Consider the following 22,482-nt stretch of genomic DNA (forward strand, 5'->3'; position numbering starts at 1 on the left):
GTATCACAGTTTTGCTGCTTTATTAAAACTCACACACACCAAAGCTGGAAGGACATGGAGAACATAATACAAGAGCAACATTTGAGGATGTGCTGGTTTTATCATTGTTATTAAGAGACTGACTGAGCTGAACTGTTTTGTATTAGATGTTTCTCAGGAAATGGCTGGAGTTCTGGAGGAAATCTAAGTTATCAGCAAGAGCTCGAGGTCACGACTTGAGAACAGAACAAACTGCAGAAAATGTGAGTTTAGTTACAGAAAATTAAAAAAAAAAAGAAAAAGTAGCTTGCCAGAGAGTTGGAATGGATAATTCGGGAAATTGTTTTCCTAAAACAAATCTGGGGAAAATGACAGTTAACTCTGAGTCACTGGGATTGATCAGCAGCATTACCCAGACATGTATTTTAATGATGCATGTCTCTCATGTCAAGATCCCAATGACGCCTTAAATCACCAAGAAAATGAAGAAGAAACGGGAGCTAAGGATGGAAAACAGCAAACTGACAGAATAAGCTTTACACATGTTTAACGACAAGAAGTAAAGTATGAAAATTCATCAAATACACGAGTGATGAAACCAAAACTGGAAACGGCACCACTACCTGCAAAAAGAGTTACAGTTATCCTGAGTAGGTGGATATCAGATGAGCCATCGTATAGGAGCTGATGTTGGGAGACCTACACACACAATGTGGCAGTTTGACAGGATGCACCTGCCTAACAGAGTATTTGACTTCATGCAGCAAACCAAATTTGAATGATTCTCTCCTACACACATATAGTAATGAGGAAATCCTAAAAATACACATAAAAGTCAGTCTGTGAGGTTACATCAGAGTATCGAGGGCTAAAAAGAGACAAAAGTGCAGAATCATGCCAGGAGGATGCAAATTATGGTTACAGTGGAAAGTAGTGTGTGTTTTATACTTTCATTAACTGTCACTGTCATTCACTCTATATATCATCTTAAGTGTCTAAAATGCATCTGCACTTTCTTTTTTTGTGATGAAACAACTTTATGACTTTACATAACTGTAAAAAAAAAAAGTTTCAGGCAATAAAAGTAAAGTGGGGACGCTTTCAAAAAATAATATTATGAATAGTTTTTTATCAATTAACTTCAATCAGTATTTAGTGTGAGCAGATTTGTCTTTAACCCTTTACATACTGTTCATAGTCATATTCAAAATCAATACTTTATGGTCCAAGTGAACATTTATATAAAAATGTTTGAATGCTGATTTATTATTATTATTATTATTATTATTATTATTATTATTATTATTTAGTTAAACTTGTACATTTGCATATATACAAATATGTATCAGCTGCAAAAAAAAACAAAAAATATGGTGTCTTTTCATCTCTCAAATGTAAAAAAAGGTTTAAATGTCTCCCTGAACAGTACGTAAGGGTTTAAACAGCAGCACAGTTTTTCAGGTATTTGGCAGGTTGGTTGTTTCTGCATCTTGTTGCCCCACTTCTTCTTCTTCTTCTTCTTCTTCTTCTTCTTCTGTGGATTTCAACGTCTCAGCTGCTTCATGTAATCCCAGTCTGACTCCCCGATGCTGAGTTATGCTGAGATAAGGGATCTGTGCAGGCTGCACCATCTGTCGCAGGACTCCTTGTTCTTCACTCAATTCTCTTTAATGATGTTGCATAACGGACAAAAGTCTAAACATCTAAATCAGAATCAGCTTTATTGGCCAGGTTTACACATACGAGGAATTTAACTCCAGTTTCTAGTGGCTCCACAAAGTGCTTAGAGTACATATAACAATGGTCAGCAAGATTTACATGCAGCAGAACGGAAGAACAGAGACACATAAACATAAACATATGACTAATGTACAATCAGTCAAACTTTATTTATATAGCACCTTTCATACAGACTAGTGTAGTTCAAAGTGCTTTACAGTTAACAGATAATGAGACAGAACAAGTGACAAAAATAAAATAAATAATAATAATAATAATAATAATATACCTTTTAAAAGACAGATCTGGAGACCAATGCATGCAAAATAAAAAATAAATAAATAAATAATAATAATAAAAATAAATAATAAAATAATAATAATAATAATAATAATGATGATAATGATAATAATGATCAAATCTGGAGACCAATGCATGCAAAATAAAATAAAAATGATAAAAATTCTTAAAAATCAAATAAGCAAAAAATATATAATTAAATTGGTAAAAAATAACTATATAAATAAGTAAGAGAGAATAAGAGAAAAGGTTTATTAAAAATTAGAGAAAAAAATTAGGTTAAAATAGATTACAAAGACAAAAGAAAAGTAAAATAGAGTGTGTACAAGCAAGTATGTTAAAAATTAGTTATAGGAATAAAATAAACAACAAATCATCAACATACAGTCAGTGTCTATTAAACAGGTTTCTGCAGACTGTAAACAAGTATTGCATAATGTTTGTACAGATAGTGCTGAGATGGATAATGTAATAACTTCCTGTATATACATATAGTAAGTGGTAATATGTGCAGTTTGAGTGTGTACATGTCTGTGTACAGTTTATACAGCCTGCTTGAACGTATGTTTGACACTGCTTGATGAATGAGTTCCTCAGTGTGACGGTGAAGGGGGAAGAAACTGTCCTGGTGTTCAGTGATCTGTAGCGCCGACCAGAGGAGAGGACTTGGAACAGATCATGTTCAGGGTTTGAGGGGATTTACGCTGCCTGTTTCCTGAATCTGGAGGAGTACAGATCCCGGATGGAGAGTAGGTCAGCACCAGTTATCTTTCCTGCAGACCTGACTGTTCGCTGTAGTCTGTCCCGACCCAAATCAGCAGCTCCTGAGGGAGGTTGAGCTTCCTGAGCTGGTGCAGGAAATAGACCCTCCACTGAGACTTTGTGATGATAAAGTCAGTGTTGGACTCCCACTTCAGGTCCTGGGAGACTGCAGATCAGATCTCTGCAGGACTGTAAACTACTGTATATGATCTAAGATGTCGTCCCCTAAAGATGCTATGACCTAAAAACGGTGCCATCTTTCAGCTTTAAGTCGTCTTCTTTATCTATGAGAGGCAGAAAAGTTCACATCCTGGAAAACAAACTGAGACATATTTAGAGTAAAAGGAAATCTGTAATCATTTTGCATTTGGATTGAATCTAAAATGACAGGAACTTATCTGCCCATAACACTATGAAGTACACTGTAATCATTCAACTGTTACTGCAGTATTTAAGTGTCATTATGGCTTTAATTATGAAGTTCCTTGTATCATTGCAAACTGAGGGATTTACCAGCAAAATGCATGTAAATACCATAGCCTAATATAATAATTATAATACTTTAATTGGTCAAATTTAGTGTTTTATTAACTTTTTGTCTAGCCTATATCCCCCACACATCCTTCTCTGTTCACAAGAAGAAAGCAAAAAGCAGAACAATGAAAAAAAAGGAGAAAAGGAAACACATGTTGTTTTCTGAGTAATTTGTAGGTATTTAAAGGTTAGTTGAAGAGAGAGAGAGTGTGGTTGGTTTAGTTTCTGTTTTTTCCTTTAACTCACAGAAAATACTTAGTTTCCAGTCAAGGAGCTAATTAATTATAATAAATATATGAATTATTAACCTACAGGCTATGAACACAGTCTATAATGAGTGAGTGCTTGCCAACTCAAACAGTTTTTTCCTACAATTTGAACCAAATGTCTTAAAGATTAATCATGTCGTAATACATATGAGTCACTGTTATACGCATAATGCAAGCGGCATCATAAAAACTGCAATTAAAGTTTTTTTTTGAACTGCAGCTTTTCGCGGGACTTTAGTGAGGGAGGGAGGGACGAGTACAGGAGGAGGGATGTGGATGGAGGTCTGACATCTCTACATAAACTGGCTGGGGAAATTTCTCCCCCTACTCTTCTGCGGCAGACAAAGAGCAACATGGAAAACCCATTGTGCATTTTGGCTGCAGTGATTCTTTTGGGAGGTTTTTTAGATGCAGCCGCAGCCCAGAAAAACGATACAGCGACTCAAAGCTTTTATTCTTCATCGATCAACTCGACTTTAAAGTCTGTGACTGTGGAGCCGCAGAGTCACAGCAGAGAGGGACAAACTGCACCAACAGCAACAGCAGCAGCAGCAACAGGGACAAAGTTGCTCACCACCACTGTCAGAAAAAATAAGCTGGACACTAAAAAAACCAAGAAAAACAGCAAAGAAGTGATCAGCAAAAAAGAGAAAAAAGAAGACTCAGAGGAGAAGACAGAAGATGAGAAAACTCAACTGGGTAGGACAAAAAATGTTTAAACCACATCTGTACTTCAGCCAAATAGTCCAGACTCACTTATTCCGTGAGGCCATAGAGACGTCAGGTTAATTAAACCTACGTCTTAATGTTAATTAAGTGTCGTTAATTAATGATGCCTTCACGGACCTGTTGAGCGTCTGAATTACAGCCACTCAGCTCAGCAACTGTGTAAACCTGTAAATAATCAAATAATCAAATAAGATACTGATTGCTTTTTGGGTTATCCTGATAAGTTTTTTTAAAATAGTTTAAAGAAAAATGCTTGTTACACTTTTCTAGAGAAAGTGACATCTTCAAATTGCTTGTTTTGTCTGACCAACAGTCCAAACTTCAAAGATTTTCAATTTACAATCATATAACAAAGAACTTTTTAACATGCAAAGACAAGCAGGAACCAAAAAAAGATAATACAATACAATAATTATTAGTTATTAAGATTGCTGCAGATTAGCTAATCATGTACAGTTTCAGATGGAGGATTAAAAGAGAAAATGTTTATGGGTCCTTTGACACATTTTCTTTTGAGCTCACAGCCTGATTTTCACTAAATATGTTGTCTTATGTTTGAATTTCTTCTGGATTCATGTGGATAACATATTCAGGAATGCATCTAATGATTAGTTTTGCTAGAAGACTGTGGAAAAAACATCTTATCACAATTTCTTATAGCTCAAGGAAAAATTGCTGCTTTGTTTGACCAACACCCCAAAACTGCAAAAACTGTCATTGAAAACAAAGGAAACCAGTACATAGTAACATTTAAAAAGCCTGAATCAGCATATTTTGTGCAAAAACGGACTAAATGATGATGTAACACTTAAATCACACAAACATTTGTTCAGCTTTGAACATAAGTTGCGGATTTGTCCTCAGATTGTGTGAAATGCCAATGTAAACCTCCCCCACAGGCACAGGCTCATTTGTTTTTAGTTATGAAGATGTGGCAGTGAAAACAACCCTTGACCTAAAAAGAACAATTAAGGCTATTTGACAGAAGAAAAAAAAAGTTTGTGATTCATGGGAATGTTATTGGTTGTTCCCAAAACCATAAAATGCCCTACAGCTGTAGCTCTCATCCCGCCTGCTCTGCTGAATGTTTGACTTTACTCTCTCTTGGCTCTTAACCCACGTCTCAAGTTACATTCAAAGCCTCCGTGGATTCACTTATCTGTATAGTCTGCTGTTCCTTCACTCCCCCAGACCAGCAGAGGAGGAGTAGAGGGGCCTCCAAACTTCCACTGAACTGACCCAGGATGATTAGAGATATTCCACATAATACAAAAAAACGCTGGGACCTCAAATTACATCAGGCATGAGTTTGCTTACTCAGAGGAACCAGAGAGAGAGAGAGAGAGAGAGAGAGACAGAGAGGGAGAGAGAGAGAGAGAGAGAGACAGAGAGGGAGAGAGAGAGAGAGAGACAGAGAGAGAGAGAGAGAGAGAGAGAGAGAGAGACACAGAGAGAAAGAGAGAGAGAGAGAGAGACAGAGAGAGAGACAGAGAGAGACAGAGAGAGAGAGAGAGAGAGAGAGAAAGAGAGAGAGAGAGAGACACACACACAGAGAGAGAAAGAGAGAGAGAGAGAGAGAGAGAGAGAGATAGTTTTTAACCCCTCAGTAGTCAGTCCACAGCTGTTTCTGCATCACAGGGACAGGAACCAGAGAGAGAGAGAGACAGAGAGAGAGAGAGAGTGAGACAGAGACAGAGAGAGAGCGAGTTTAACCCTTCAGTAGTCGGTCCACAGCTGTTTCTGCATCACAGACTCAAACCTAAAGATTTTGATCTCCTAAGTGTTTGTGGCTCTCTTCCAGACTGTCCTCCCCTCGGCTTGGAGTCTCTGCGGGTTGACGACTCCCAGATCACAGCTTCTTCTTATCCTCGGACCGGTCTGGGTCCTCACAGGGGGAGGATGAATATCCAGGTTGGTCTTATACTCACAGTACAGTGAAAAGCTTCTTATGCTGCGGAGAATTAAAGAAGCATCAATGCATTTGATTATAATGAGACGTCAGAGTGACACTTTGGTTTATTTTGGAGCAATCCGGTTGAGTTCTTCTGTACAATAAAAATCACATTTGAATCCATAAATACTATTATAATTGTATTTCATTATCCATTAACCTCCCTAATAGTTTTCTGATTAATTGACTAATCATTTAAAATGTCAGAAAATAGTTAAAGTGGCCATAAAAAGCTCACAGAACACCAAAGTCAAATCATGTTTGTTCATATAGCTGCTACAACAGTTTAAAATCTCCCCAAATATTCAATTAACAATCAGGTAAGTCAAAGAAAAGCAGTAAATCCTCACATTCATCAGCAATCATTCATTTTTGGGGAGTTTTTCTTTGACATTCCTGATTGATCTGTCAAGTATTTTCTCGATTAATCATCATTTGATTAATAAAATGTCAGAAAATGTTCATAACTGATTCCTAAATACCAGTGACGTCCTCAAATGTCTCGTTTTGTTCTGATAAACCAGAAAATATTCACATTATAGAAGCTGGAATCAAAGAATTTAATCAATTTTCAAGAAATGACTTCGAACATTTAATCAATCATCAAAGTAGTTGATCACTACTTCTCTGTATCACTAATATTGATTGATTTTCAGCTGATCAACTTTTGGATGAATTGACTTCATGTTTAAGCTGTATTTAAACATATAAAGTAATTCCTTCATTATGTTTTGATTGTAAAAATGAGACAAATAACTGCTCAAAATATATTAATTGGTTATAAATTCTGATAATCATGTCCTCTCTTTTTCACTTAACGTCACTGTATCATCTTTTTTTCCTGAAAATAATAGACTATAAAATAAATTGCCTGCACACTCCATCAATGATTTCTGTCTGTGCTTATTGGCACGTAAAATAACAATTATAATAAAAACTTTAGCGGCTACATTATCTGTAGGAAATGTTCTTTTTTGAGCCTTTTTTAATACGTTTTTTCTACAAATGGAGTCTCTTGGAAAATAAGTAGAAACGGTCTGTAATAGTTAGAGCCAGCAACGCTTTTGGCAGTCACCGCCCCCGCAGTCTGAAAGCAATTATTTAACAATCAGGTCAATACCGAAAATGTTATGCAATACAGAACCAGGAGCTTTTTTTGGAAAGATTTAATGGATTCTGCAGTTGACAACATATTTCTGTGTAACACGCGTTTTGTTTTGTTCTTTTTTAGTCTGGCATTCACGACGGAGATATATACGATGGAGCCTGGTGTGCAGAGTACAAGGACCAACACCAGTGGCTGGAGGTGGACGCCCTTCACCCAACCCTGTTCACCGGAGTCATCCTGCAAGGCCGAAACTCCATCTGGAGGTCAGGTAGTATCACAATCTGAAGAGTTTATTGTTTGAAAATGAGATATCAATATGCCTGTCTCTAAAAATGATTAACACACGAAAGGCAAGGCAAGGCAGTTTTATTTATATAGCGCATTTCATACACAATGGAAACTCAATGTGCTTTACATAAAACAGAAAAACATGTAATTTGAATACAATTAACCCCCCATCCCTCCACCCCCCACACTAATAATAAAAACAAAGTACAGAAAAATAGAAAGAGAGAAATAAGATACTAGAATAGAGCATTAAATATAAGATTGCAGCATAAAATAATGATTTGCTTTAAAATCATTAAAAGGACATAGAGTGCAAATGAAAGATTAAAATGTAAAGTGCTTTAACCTTCATGTCGTCCTCCCGGGTCAAATTGACCCCGTCTGTTTTGACTGTTCCTTCCTTCCTTCCTTCCTTCCTTCCGTCCTTTGTCCTTCCTTCCTTTCCTTCCTCCCTTCCTTCCTTCTTTCCTTTCCTCCCTCCTTTTCTTCCTTCCTTCCTTCCCTCCTTCCTTCCCTTCCTTCCCTTCCTTCCCTTCCTTCTTTCTTCCTCCCTTCCTTCCTTCCTTCCTCCCTCCTACCTTCCTTCTTTCCTCCGTCCTTCCTTCCTTCCTTCCTACCTTCCGTCCTTCCTTCCTTCCTCCCTCCTACCTTCCTTCTTTCCTCCATCCTTCCTTCCTTCCTTCCTCCCTTCCTTCTTTCCTTTCCTCTCTCCCTCCTTTCCTTCCTCCCTTCCTTCTTTCCTTTCCTCTCTCCCTCCTTTTCTTCCTTCCTTCCTTCCTTCCTTCCTTCCTTCCTTCCTTGACTTGAGGACAACAGGAGGGTTAAAAGAGCTCAATCATAAGCACAGGAGAAGAGAAGTGTTTTTAACCTGGATTTAAAAATGTTGACAGTTGGGGCTGATTTCAGTTCTGCTGGTAGTTTGTTCCAGTTGTGTGCAGCATAACGAAGGATTGGTTACACAAGTAGTTATCTAAAGTTTTTTATTTGGATCTCAGTGGATTAAAGCCTTTGAACATGAATGTCTTGTACCTCATATGTCCTCTCTGTGCTCTTTATAGGTGGGACTGGGTCAAAACCTACAAAGTCCAGCTGAGCAATGACTCTGTGAACTGGGAGACCTGCATGAATGGGACAAAGCACGCGGTGAGAACGGCTTTTGTACTCTTTGATATGAGGAATGTAACGGCCGTGATCATCGGACCTCAAACAGATGGAAAACAGATTTCAGAAAGAGAGTTTGCCAAAGAGAAATACAGTATGCAGTGTGTACAAAACAGTGTGGGGGGAATGACTAAAAATGAACACAAATGAGGAAAATACAGCAACTTTGTGGTTGACAATGTAACAGATTATATAACAGCATATAATAGCATATAATCAAAGTTAATGATTGTTAAGAGAAGGACTCATTTACTGGCAAAATTCAAATGTGTATTCAGATTTAAGTGCAACAGTATGAAGGTGTAAATCGAAATACAAAGGTTTGTACGACAAGTAAAACATTTTTTTTTCCAATTGGCACCACTTGTCAGTCTGTTGGATAGTTCACTGGAAAAATTTGGTCTCTTTTCTCAGAACTGGGGTTGAAACAAATATTTTTTTTTGCTCTGTTTTTCATTTAAAGGCCATAACTGCCAAGGAGGTCATGTTTTCAGTCTGTTATTCTGCTAACAGACAGATATCAGTCTGACATTTTTACCATTTTTACTAGCGCATGTAAATGAAAAAAACATCTGGCACGGTTATCCCATGACTAAAAAAATGTAAATCAAAAACCAGATGCATAGTAATAAAACTAAAAGTCTACAGTCACTGAGAGGCTGCACATAGACACAGACGTACTTTAAGCTAAATGCTAACATGCTGATTAGCAGGTATGATGTTTACCATGTTTGCTAATTAGCACTAAACAAAGTAGAGCAGAGACTGATGGGGATGTAATTTGTTGTACAGGTGTTTATGAAAAAAGTAGCACATGAACACTTACTCCAACCACTTACTCATAATTGTTCTTTTATGTTAAGCTTGTTCAGCACTTTGGTCAACTGAGGTGGTTTGAAATGTGCTACATAAATAAACTTGGACTTTTTTTTATGCCTTTATTCAGACGATATCTGGCTGAGAGGCTGAGAGGAAACAGAGAGAGAGAGAGAGAGAGAGAGAGGGGAATGACCTGCAGCATGGGTCTGGATTTGAACCAGAGATGCTGCGATTATGTGGCTTACGCTCTAACCACTCGACCACCAGGGCGTTCCCTGACTTTACTTTTGATCCTATTTGAATCTTCGTCAAGTCATAAAATAAAGAATTGGATAAAATCAAAATTAGACCCGATGATTAAAGTTATTATAGTTCATGTAGTCCTGAGGAGGGCATGGATGTTTGGCAGTCCATCAAAAAGTTGTTGAGACATTTCACTCAAAACTACAGATGTCAGCCTGTGGGAGGCGCTAGAGAAGTAGTCATAAGATCAAAGTCAGTATGATTTATCCTCTGAGGACCATGAATGTGTGTCCAAAGTTTCATAGCAATCCATCCGGATTAAAGTTGCAAATCATAGAGAAAATATACGTCTCTGTTTTGAAACTGTCATCTTTATGGGATTGTGCAGCCTTACATGTAAACGTGTCAGTTCAACCAAATCTTAAAAGGTCAAAGGTGACGCCAAATCCTCCAGCATCAAGCTCCCACAGTCAGCTGCTCAGCCAAAAGCATCATGGGATATCGTTTGGCTCTTCGTATGGCACGGACATATATTTCTAACATTTCATTTTTACAGGTATTTGTAGGAAATGAGAATCAAGAGATTCCCGTGCTCGGACTCCTTCCTGTTCCCACCGTTGCCCGTTTCATCCGCATCAACCCACAGACCTGGTACGAGAACGGCACCATCTGCCTCAGAGCTGAGATACTCGGTTGTCGTGTCAACGGTAGGTTAAAATACTCAGCTGTTAGTAATTATGACGGTGTTGACAGTAACCTACATTTCGAAATACATTAAAATGTTGGTAAAGGAAATCAAGATAATAAAACCCAATGGTCTGTTTCCTCGTAGATCCACATGACATCTACGCTTCAGAGCAAGAACCAGCATCAAAAGACAATCTTGACTTCAGACACCACAACTACAAAGAGATGAGAAAGGTTAGAGAGCGTGAAGCACGGCTGCGAGGCCACACATGCACGATGAGTAACTTTGGTTCCCCTAAAGCTAATGCCAAGGATTTTACTCACGCTGTAAACACTTTGCAGATTTTCCCAGAGTTCAGATTTAACCCTTTAAAGACTTTTTTTACTCCAACTTGTCTTTTTTAACCCCCCGAAGCTCATGAGGTCTGTGACTGAGGAGTGTCCGGACATCACCCGCATCTACACCATAGGGAAGAGCTATCTGGGTCTCAAACTCTACGTCATGGAGATCTCAGATAATCCCGGCAAACATGAACTCGGTGAGATCGATTAAACTTGGTCTTTTTTCTTGAGCAGAGTTTATCAAGTTTCTCAAATCGTCCTAAGTCGAGTTTAGCTGCTCAGGGATCCAGTTCAACATCCTCCAGTGTTTACACAGGCCGGTTTCTGCAGCAGCACCACACAGAAAGGCTGGAGTGTCATGTAGAGAAGGCCTCTCTTATGTAAATAAACTGATAAAGAATTGACATTGTGGTCTGAACAGTCACCACCAAAAATGAGGGATTTCTTTGTCATACCGTCTTCAGATGCAGACTAAGCATAAATAGATTAAGTGGAGCACTTTTTGTCTTTCTTTCTTCTAAAAGCAAACCATATAAACACATTTTAAAATTGTATTACCAATGGGAATTTAGTTTGTTTATGTGTTGTTAACAGCTAGTATTACGTGGTTATATGGTTAAACAGTCATTGGTGCCAAATGCAAGAAGAGGTTAAGGCATTGAACATTTCTTCTTTTTGAGTTATACAGTACAAGAACTGCTGATGTATCATGCAGATTTTGGGTCTTTGGAGTCCCAGTGGTTTTGTTCTTTATATTCAGGAATGTCTGCCATCAAGTCTGGCCAATCCATGTATGATTATTGGCAAAGTACTGTGTTAGAGTTTCACGCTGTTGCCAAACACAGCGCTAAAAGTTTTGAATGTTTTATCTGAGAGATTGAATGTGTTCCTGATGTGCCTCTGGGCTCCAGCTAAAGAAATGAACTTGCTTCATGTACAGCGAGACCTTTAAGCTGATGTTATGCCTTTGTGCAAGTAAAGGGAGTAAAGGGAGTCTCATTTTCTTTTCTCTCTTGGCAGGTGAGCCAGAGTTTCGATATGTGGCAGGGATGCACGGGAACGAGGTTCTTGGCCGAGAGCTGGTCCTCAATCTCATGCAGTACATCTGCCGTGAGTACAAGAAGGGAAACCAGCGTATCGTCCGACTGGTCACCGACACTCGAATCCACCTCCTGCCCTCCATGAACCCTGACGGATATGAAGCAGCTTACGAGAAGGTGAAGTGAATGATGATTAATTCTTGTGGCTCTAAAGTAAAAAGGGCAGTTCTTCTCAAATTAAAGGTGTAGGGTGTCAAGTTTTCTTGCAAACAAACTAAAGTTTTGTTCAGTCATTAAAATGTTCTTCCTTCAGATCTAACAGTTGTTACAAGTCTGCTTTTTAACCTTCCTGTCGTCCTCCCAGGTCAAATTGACCCCGTCTGTTTTGACTGTTCCTTCCTTCCTTCCTTTCTTCCTCCATATTTTCCTTCCTTCCTTCCTTCCATCCTCCATATTTTCCTTCCTTTCTTCCTTCCTTCCTTCCTCCCTTCCGTCTGTCCTTCCTCCCTCCCCGTTTCTTCCTTCTTTCTGTCCTTCCTTCCTCCCTCCCTCCCTCCTTCTCTCTTTCCTCCACCTACCTTCCTTCTTTCCTTCCTTCCCATTTTCCTTTCTCCCTCCCTCCCTCCTCCCTTCTTTCCTCCCTTCCTTCCCCCCTTCATTCCTCCTTTCTTCCCTTCCTTCTTCCTCCCTCCCTTCCTTCCTTGTAGGACAACAGGAGGGTTAAAGTATTTTAAGTCCTGCATAGAATGAGGGTTTCATTTAAAACTTTACATCCGTGTTTACTAGCTTGCAATCTTCCTCTTCCCTTCCTTTGCTGGCACGTCGTAGTGTTTCTTGGCACATTACAGCCACCTGTAGATCTGTGGAATAGTGTGAGACCATTGGCAGGCCTGTGTATCACGTCACCCGTGGACATGCATGCATGCATGCACGTGCAGTATGAGACACCGAAACGGTCTCCTTAAGTCATACAAGACCTGCTCTGTAGCAATGCTAGAGGTCAGAAACTCCACCTGGTACCTTTTAAATGTGTTGGATTACAAGTTGGCTGTCCGTCAAAACAGTTGATTAAATCACAACCACAAACAGTTTAATTCTGCTAAAACTTGATGAGATAATAGATGTGGGAATTGGTGTGATTTTCTGGAGCCTTAAATTAAATGAGACAAAATAAATTCACTTGCTTGTAAAAACATTATTCTTGCAAATTACACTGTTAGACCCATACAGGTTTATATCTTGTCAGTACAAGATAATGTTGTGCAAATAAAGATGAATAGATATCTTTACACAAGGTGAAAAACATGTAATCTTAGTATTACTCTGCTTCCATCACTCACAGTAGTAGTAGTACATTTATTGAGTTGTTCATTAAGAATTCAAGATGTGCAAAGTATTATTTTATCCCAGACGCTGGCATAGTTTTCATGTCCCGTATGTATTATGAATTCATCCACTGTACTAAATTTTATTCTGATTTATGTGCTGCAGGGCTCAGAGTTGGCCAGTTGGGCTGAAGGACGATACACCGTTGACAGAATAGACCTGAACAGTAACTTTCCGGACCTGAACAACATCATGTGGGATGCTCAAGAGGTGGCAGTAGACAAATCCAAAGTCTCCAATCACTACATCCCGATGCCGGAGTACTACACCAGAGAAGACGCCGTCGTAAGAGATGCTGCTGCTTCACAACAGTGGAGATGTACACAACAATAAAACAATCAATACACATTGTTGCAAAACTCAGGAATATGTTTGCAGAATTTGTAAATGTCTAACTTTGGCGCCATCTAGTGGTGACATTGAGAACAGCAGTAATGTATGCCAGTTAAAGACACAAGAAACCTAAACATACAAATTCATTAATTACAAATTCATGATTTTAAAGTCATCCTGTATCAAGCTAAGTAATAAGACTTATAAAAGAGACAAAAGACACACAATCTGACTTTAACAGATGTTACTAAATTACAAAGAAGTAAATTCCAGTGTGCTATGCCAAAGGCTGCCACAGAAGAATGGGTGACGTTTAAAAGATGTTAGTTTAGAGATTCATCAGGCCATAAATGTCGAGCAAAGAGAAAAGCAGTTTTTGTTAGTCATGTGCGGACAGTTTGAGGAGAGGAAATGTTTCCATTTCAGTGGCATGCGAGCCCTTCAATGTCCTTAAATCAGGAAATGATCAGAGCCAAGAAAACAGAGGCTTTACTTGAAGACCGAGCTTTGGTCACTCTTTGGTTTGGTAAAAGGTTCCCTGTTGAAGAACTTATTAAAACTCTGCAGGCTGATGTAAAAAAAAAAAAAAGGTTACAGTGCTTCCTTTGAAAGAAACTAGACAAAAACCAACTGCATTGTACAGTATAAAAACTTAACTCAGGTTTATTATTACTCATGGAGATAAATTAAAACATGAAATGTCAATAAAGAAAAAGTAGGATCAAATATAACAATAATATATATAATAAAATACTAATAAAGCAATGTAGACATATAACAAAGCATTCAAATGCAAAAAAAGTTTTTACCTGAATCTCTTTAAATATTTCCTGAGGCAGACTAATTGTATGCTTACATTACAACGTAAAAGCAATCAGTATGCAAAAGTATATTTGTTAGACACATATACATCAGCTGTAAAAAGTATTCACTCCTTTAACTTATATTGTTTTGCATCAGATCCAAAAAAAGTCAATTTTTGAAATAAATCCTATATTATTATATATTTCCATTTTGAAGTAGCATAAAATGAAAATACTCTACTTTAATGAAAGTACTTTAAAAAGTACAGCATTGGAGTAAAAGTACTTTGTTACGTCCAACCACTGACAATAAATTTAAATAATCCCTTATCAGCCCTTCATGTCGTCCTCCAGGGTCAAATTGACCCCGTCTGTTTTGACTGTTCCTTCCTTCCTTCCTTCCTTCCTTCCTTCTTCTCTCCCTCCCTCCTTCTCTCTTTCTTTCCTCCCTTCCTCTTTCCTTTTCTGCCTCCCTCCTTCCTTATTTCCTCCCTTCCTCCTACCTTCCTTCTTTCCTTTCCTTCCTCCCTCCCTTCCTTCCTCCCTTCCTTCCTTCCTCCCTCCTTTCCTTCCTCCCTTCCTTTCCTCCCTTCCTTCCTCCCTCCTTTCCTTTCTTTCCTTCCTCCCTTCCTTTCCTCCCTTCCTTCCTCCCTCCTTTCCTTCCTTCCTTGCCTTCCTCCCTTCCTTCCTCCTCCGTTCCATCCTTCCTTCTTCCTCCCTTCCTTCCTTGACTCGAGGACAACAGGAGGGTTAAGCAGCAAAGGGGAGATCAAAAACAGAAAGAATATCATTAAAAATTAGTTAAGAAATAAGTAAACAGGAAATATAAAAAATTGAGGAATATTGGTATTGTCAGAATGATAATAATAATATGCCCGAACTTAATTGTTTGTTTGATGATGATTTGTCTCGCAGGTGGCTCCAGAGACTCGAGCCGTCATCAACTGGATGCAGGATATTCCCTTCGTGCTCAGTGCGAACCTCCACGGAGGCGAGCTGGTGATCACGTACCCCTTCGACTGCACGCGTGACTGGGCTCCTGTGGAAGACACCCCCACTGCGGACAACGCTTTCTTCCGCTGGCTGTCCCACGTCTACGCCTCCACCAACCTGGTGCTGGCGAACCCCGACCGACGCGTCTGCCACTCCGAAGACTTCCAACAACACAACAACATCATCAACGGCGGAGCCTGGCACACCGTCCCTGGCAGTGAGTCTCCTCGTAGCTTTGAATGATTCAAACCATCTGAGACGATTCAGTCCAATAATGTGCGTGTGCTGCTCTAGGAGGAGTGGACAGCCGTTGTTAATCAATGATGGAAGAAAGTGCAGATGATAAAACTTGTAAAAAAAATAATACAATAAAAAATGTTGCTACTAGAGGACAAACATTTAAAAATATATTAAAAACATCCCTTAATCTGTGCAGTTAGGGTCTACATCTCATTTAATGGTTAGTTTAGCACACTTAGAAAAAGTCTTATTAAACTTTATATTTACTGGTTTAACACACAAATTACTTAAGCATGTTCAAACTGAAGAGATAAATCACATTTTATAGGGATAATTTTGGTCAATTAAGGATCAAACTCAATAGTTTTACTCCTTAAATTTAGTAGCTCTGTGCACCATAATCCTGAATAACACTCCTCACAGTTAATTAAGTGCTTTTGTTCCCTGCTGTCTCTCTCACAATAGTAGATCATTTCATTTATATTCACATGTGGGTGTCACAGAGAGACCCAAATGCAGGACAGATACGATCAGAAACTATTTATTGTTCACAGTAATGCTTTATTTTTTAAAACTGTGACCTTGATTACATCTGGCATTAAAACTTGTGTCTGGGCTGATCCAATCACAACTGAACAGCAATAAGTACAAGTTTAAATAACCGCAAAGAAACATTGTGAGCCAACCACTTAATCCACTTGCCGAGGTGGTCTTGGACACATTTGACCACATATCTTCTGGAGCATAAACACTAATACGTCTTGAGGTTTTTCCTTGCGAGGATGTAACAAGAAAATATATCATCAGTGCAGGATGCAGTTGTCGTTTTGGTAAAAGCATGACAATGGAGGTGGAGCACAGATGTATATAGTTGGAGTAATCTGAACAGAATAGCCCAAATATGTAAATTAGTTCTTGAAACATTTGTCTTAGTGGTCAGTTCAAGACATACAACAGTGACAGGTGGGAACAGCAATGTGTCTCAGCTGTCCAGATGTGATTAGTATGGACATGACAGGTGTGAACAGGCTCAACAAAGGCTTTACTGAAAGCTGGATTTAACCCTCCTGTACTGTCCTCAAGTCAAGGAAGGAAGGGAGGAAGAAGGAAGGAACGGAGGAAGGAACGGAGGAAGGAAGGGAGGAAGAAGGAAGGAAGAGAGGAAGGAAGGAACAGCCAAAACAGACGGGGTCAATTTGACCCGGGAGGACGACAGGAAGGTTAAATGAGATCAGAGAATAAAGATTTCCTTTAACACACTTGTGGACTCTTTGTGTGTTTCTCTCCTGCAGGTATGAACGACTTCAGCTACCTGCACACTAACTGCTTTGAGGTGACGGTGGAGCTTTCCTGCGATAAGTACCCTCATGCCAGTGAGCTTCCCATCGAGTGGGAGAACAACAAGGAGTCTCTGATCGTCTACATGGAGCAGGTCAGTCGGCTTCTGCGGTTTTACAAAGATGCAGCTGTTTTAACCTTTTAAATGTCCGTTGTTGCTGGTCGTGCTCTTGTCGATTTGCAGCTGTTTCGGAGTGAATCAATATTTTCAGTTTCTGCCTTTAATGTCCCCTTTTGGAGCCTCACAGTTCAGCATTTTGTCTCCTCTCAGGTTCACAGAGGGCTCAAAGGTGTGGTGAGGGATAAACTAACTAAAAAAGGAATCCCAGACGCTATAATCAAAGTGGAGGACCACGACCACGACATCCGATCAGGTGAGAAACTAGACGTTATTTCTCTGTGAGCTTTTCTTTCTCATGACAAAAGTACAGCGTTACGGAAAATTCAAACATTACAATGCTGAGATGTAGATGTCTAATTTCCCCAAGCAAAATCTGTAAAAGCTTTAAAACACTTTTCACATGTTTTTGTGTGTTTCAGCTCCACCCTCCTTAAGTTTTAGTTGTTTTATTGATTAGCTTTTTTTCTTCTTTTTTTGCATTTATTTGATAGTAACATTAAAAAGATGACAGGAAATGAGTGAAAAGAGAGGACTTTAACCAGGGAAGTTGCAGTTACATGTTTAGCATAATAAAACACTTGAAAGACTCTGACTTTAATCATAGATCAACAGATGTTCGTTATACCAGACAATCAGAGATCTCTGAGAACTATCTAATGGCCACTTCACAAAACTACACATATTAAAATTAAATGATTGTATGTGATGAATGTATGAAGTGTATAATAATTTGTTACCATGCAATATTCTAAACATGTTTGTTAGAGGAGACAGAAAATATGAACTTTAAAAAAAGGCATGGATGAATATGAAAAATGAATGCATTTCAATTAAAGGAGAGATCATGTGGAACAATTGTGAGGATGAATTAAAAATGTGTGGTATAATTACTCCTCTGCATGTCTCCGCCCCGATATGAAGGGCTGCTGTTAACACTTTGGAAAAGTTCTGCAATGCAGGGTTTTTTTCAACTCTCTAATTGTTTCCACCCAGTTTTGAACAAAGAAAGTGTAGAGCACGCACATCCAAAAACAAAGTTTCACAGGTCCTGGATCAAAAATCACACAAATGATCCACACACTGGAATAATAGCTCCCAGCATTTTACTTATAATTAAACCCTCATAACCTAGGAGATTGTCCTCACTCTCTATGAGCAAAGCATTTAGATACTGAGCTGTGAGTCTATTCCAGGGTTGGATGTGTGAATATTTCTTTCTACAGTTTATAGCAAAGAAAAACTCACAACACTGTTGCACAAATAATCAACTTCTGAGTGCAAACAGATCACCTCTGTTCAGTCAGTAACTGAAGCAACAGTTTGATGAGACATTGCTACACACAGTACTACTGTTAGATTTGTGCTGTGGAGACAACACAATCTTTTTTTTCTCTTTGTACATTATTATATTTTTCTCCTGCAGCTGCTGACGGAGACTACTGGCGCCTTCTGAACCCGGGCCAGTACAAGGTGGTGGTTTGGGCCGAGGGTTACTACCCAGCAGTGCGTCATTGCAACGTCGGCATGGAGCTGCATGCCACCATCTGCGACTTCGGCCTGACCAAAACGTCCATCCAGAGGCTGAAGGAGATCCGGGCCAGAGGAGGAAAGATACCGCAGGACCTTCAGCTGCGTCTCCGAGCTCTGAGGCTCCGTAAGCTCCGCGCCAGCACCAAGGTCACCAACCGCCTTAGGGAGAGTCAGCAGAAGCAGGCGAGGAAAGCTCGATCCTCTGGAGCCCAGAGAGTATGAGAAGGGACGAGGGGCAGACGAAGCCTCCCGAATCTGATCTGGATTATAGGTTGAAAGAGTTCAGCCTTAGAAGCGTGCCGTCTGGGAAAAGTGACACGTCCCTACTGGTTATTACTGAGAGGACACAGTTAAAGAGTCATTTCACCCAATTTAAAAACATGCACACAGTTCAATGTGCTGCCTTCACAGCAATAGATGTGCACCTGGTGATCACAGCATTAAAGGATAGATTCACAATTTTTCAAGTTAAATCAGGAGCCAAAATGAACATTGACACTTTTTTCTTGCTGTAATCATTCCTCCTGTTCACACTGACCATTAGAAGATCCCTTCATAACGCACTTATAATGTAAGTGATGGAGGACAAAATCCACAGTCCTCCTTCTGTGTAAAAATGTATTTTTAAAGTTTATATGAAGCTGATATGAAGCTTCAGCCGTCCAAATGAGTCAAAAAATATGGATAGATATCCACTTGATATGACTAACTCAGACTGCTGAAGCCTCATATAAGCTTCACATCTACTTTTAAATGACTGTGTGGAAACACTGTGGATATTAGCTCCCATCACTAAGACTCATTTAAAGATCTTTTAATAGTCAGTATGAACAGGAGGAATGATTACAGCGAGGAAAACATCTTTCTCTGTTCATATGGAAACGAGAGTGTTGTTTCAAGACCGAGGTGAAAAAAAAGTGAACTTTTCCTTTAAAATATGATCACTTATAAGTTCAGCAGTGAAGTGTTTGGGTGTATTGACCCTGACTGTCACATAAACACCTGAACAAGTGGAGAAAACCTAAAAAAGATTCAAACTGAAAACGATAACGTCCAAAATGTTTCAAACAAGTTAAGGAACTTTTTGAAGGATTAATGGACATCTACACATTTATGGACAGTCTTTTTTTGAATGATAAAAATTCAAAATCACTTGTTTTTGTTTTTTTTATTATTAACTAATTGTTTATGTATCTGATGAGTAAAGAGACTGAGTTGAGTATATAAGTGTCAGCTGGTCTGATATGTAACATTGCCCTTACACTGTTTGACAGAAGTCCAACGGGACCACAACGTCTCAAATAAATATTCCTTGTGTGTGTTATCTTTATGCATATACATGTATATTCTTGTGTCTAAATCTGAGCCTAGTGTGAAGAAAGTGGGACAGACTTTTAAGCAGCTGTTAATAAGTTTGACTGCCATCTGGTGGCTGAGAGGTGAACAAGAAATCCAGGAACTAAAAATTAAAATACTTGACTCAAACACAAAACAGTCAGCAGTGCAAAAGAAGCTAACCTTTTATTTCAGTGATGATAAGTACCATTTTCAGTATCATTGTTGGGATTTCTTTCTGTGTAAAGCCATGTCGGAAACAACAGTGCGAACCCCCTCCTCCAGCTGTGTTCACTCGAGGTGACAGTGCATACTGAGAACATTCAGTTAATCCGCAACAAAATACAGGTTAAAACAGGACAGAGAAAAAAACAAAACAAATTGTTAAAAATGAACCCGGTTTCTTTAGTTTCTATACCTGAAGTGAAAATGGCAGATAAGACACTTCTCTCCGAAGAGCGTGTGAGTAGGTGAAATAAAAGCAGCAGGGAATATACAGCATGGCTGGTCCTTCAACTTTTAGTTCAGTCACTTTAAAAACAATGAAACTACATTTCACTTATGAAATCACATCCACTAGAGGCTGTTTTTTTTTTTTTTAAATGCATGTAAAGGGAGAAAATAGTTTTGTCCCATAAGAAAAGAAACTGACTGAACTGAAAGTGAACTGAACCCCATTTTGACAGACTTAACACACATTTTGAGCTTCAAACTGAGGTACAAAGTGTTAAAAGCGGCTTTCCTCATTACATCCAGGACTGTGATGTGAGCTGAGAATTAAGTTCCATCTGTGTTCCGACAATTTCTTCTTTTATTTTTAAACATCACCTCACATCATGTTAAATTGACCCCATTTTTTTTTTACCCCATAACACCAGATGTTCATTTTTAGTTCTCAGCTCACCTCACATGAGAACACATTTTGGCATCTGACAGCTCAACACGGAGCATCGTCCTCGCATCGACATGAAAGGAGGATCTCCATAAAGGCTGGTATGCATAGTAGTTTATGTCTATCTGTTGCTCACATAACAGCATGTCACTATCTATTATTCAGTCAGTCAGTACAGACCTGTTACCAGTTTAATGTTAAGGTGTAATATATCTAAGCGTCTGCTACGCTGGTTGCAAACTCAAAAGCATCAGTGGCGCTGAAACAGTCAAAGAATTTGTTGTCTCGTTTTTCTCCTGGTGACAACGTTGTAAAAACTGAGAAACTATAGATGAGAAAAATGGAAAAAAGATCAAACACTGATGTGGATCAAACAAAAGTAGGAAATCAGAAAACTAGCTGAAAGTTTCTTGGCAACAATTTCATCTTGTAAGAAGGTTTAAACGAATTACGCTGAGGCAAAAAAAACTGCTGGCCGAAACAGTTGCCTTGTGTGTCCACGCCTTGATACCTGAAGGACGGTGGATTTTTGCGTGAGAGAAAGTCAATAAGCAACTGATCAGAGGAGGCAAAAGTGTGAAACATTTTGCAATAATGATTTGTACAGAAAGTGGATCTGGAAAATGTCAACGGCAGATTGAGTTTAGTTAGAAGAATAGTTTCACCATTTTTCCAAATCTGTCCTAAATCAAAAATCAGGTCCCCAAATTAACACTGACACGTTTTTCTTGCTGTAATCACTCGTCCTGTTCATACTGACCCTTAGAAGATCCATTTATAATGCACCTTTAATGGAAGTGATGGGGGACAAAATCCAAAGTCGTCCTCCAGTGCAAAAATTAAGTAAAAGTATTTAAAGTTCATATAAAGCTAATATGAAGCTTTAGCCATCCAAATGAGTCAAATCAAGTAGATATATTTCAATATTACAGCCTTTTTAGAGCCAAAGTCCTTCTTTTTGTTACTATACTTCCACTGCAGTTGGACAGGGAAACACAAAGAGCTAACTAAAAATACTTTTCCTGTGAGAGATATCCACTTTATTTGACCAACTCAGGGAGCTGACGCCTCATATAAGGTTTAAACTTTAAAGTGGGGGCTATGGATTTTTGTCCTCCATGTCTAAACATTGAAAGCACATTCTTTTAAATAGTCAGTATGACAAGGAGGAATAATTACAGTAAGGAAAAATCTCATTCTCTGCTCATATGGACACTTGACTTGGAAAAATTGTGAACTTGTCCTTTAACTGGCAGCAGCTGGACTTCCATTCATAGGCTTAAAAATTAAAAGAAGAAAAAAACATGCAGACTGTGGAGGAAAATGAGGAGTGTCTCTAAAGTAAATAGCCTTAAAGTGGCGTCAATAATGGCAAAAAGTGATGAAATGAATCAAAACACCGTGCTACAAGCAGTGCCCAAATGAACACACCAATAAAACCACTAAAAACGATAAAGACCATGATAGAAGGAGAGAGAGAGAGAGAGACAGGGTGCAGATGAAAAACAAAAAAAAAACAAAAAAAACACAGCAGGTAGGCAAGGAGAGAAGAGGTCACCGTCCATGAGCGAAGTGGTAAA

The 22,482-nt window shown here is 38.9% G+C and overlaps 1 protein-coding gene across 1 annotated transcript; it reads left to right on the top strand.

Moving 5' to 3' along the window:
* Positions 1-3,911: 3,911 nt before the first annotated feature.
* Positions 3,912-19,981, top strand: cpxm1a (carboxypeptidase X (M14 family), member 1a). The gene is made up of 13 exons (XM_053335642.1): positions 3,912-4,262; positions 6,094-6,203; positions 7,475-7,614; positions 8,698-8,782; positions 10,419-10,569; positions 10,695-10,783; positions 10,965-11,088; positions 11,912-12,108; positions 13,423-13,602; positions 15,369-15,663; positions 16,979-17,118; positions 17,296-17,398; positions 18,569-19,981. Exons 1-13 carry the CDS (start codon positions 3,917-3,919, stop codon positions 18,895-18,897), a joined length of 2,289 nt encoding a protein of 762 aa, XP_053191617.1. The 5' UTR covers positions 3,912-3,916; the 3' UTR covers positions 18,898-19,981.
* Positions 19,982-22,482: the final 2,501 nt, after the last annotated feature.

Source organism: Scomber japonicus, chromosome 16 (genome assembly GCF_027409825.1).
Source record: "Scomber japonicus isolate fScoJap1 chromosome 16, fScoJap1.pri, whole genome shotgun sequence".
In the NCBI taxonomy this organism is placed as follows: Eukaryota; Metazoa; Chordata; class Actinopteri; order Scombriformes; family Scombridae; genus Scomber; species Scomber japonicus.

Coding starts and splice junctions, on each gene's coding strand:
- cpxm1a (XM_053335642.1), top strand. CDS start 3,917: ATGGAAAACCCATTGTGCATTTTGGCTGCAGTGATTCTTTTGGGAGGT. Junction 4,263..6,093: donor AGATGAGAAAACTCAACTGG/GTAGGACAAAAA, acceptor GCTCTCTTCCAG/ACTGTCCTCCCCTCGGCTTG. Junction 15,664..16,978: donor CTGGCACACCGTCCCTGGCA/GTGAGTCTCCTC, acceptor TCTCTCCTGCAG/GTATGAACGACTTCAGCTAC.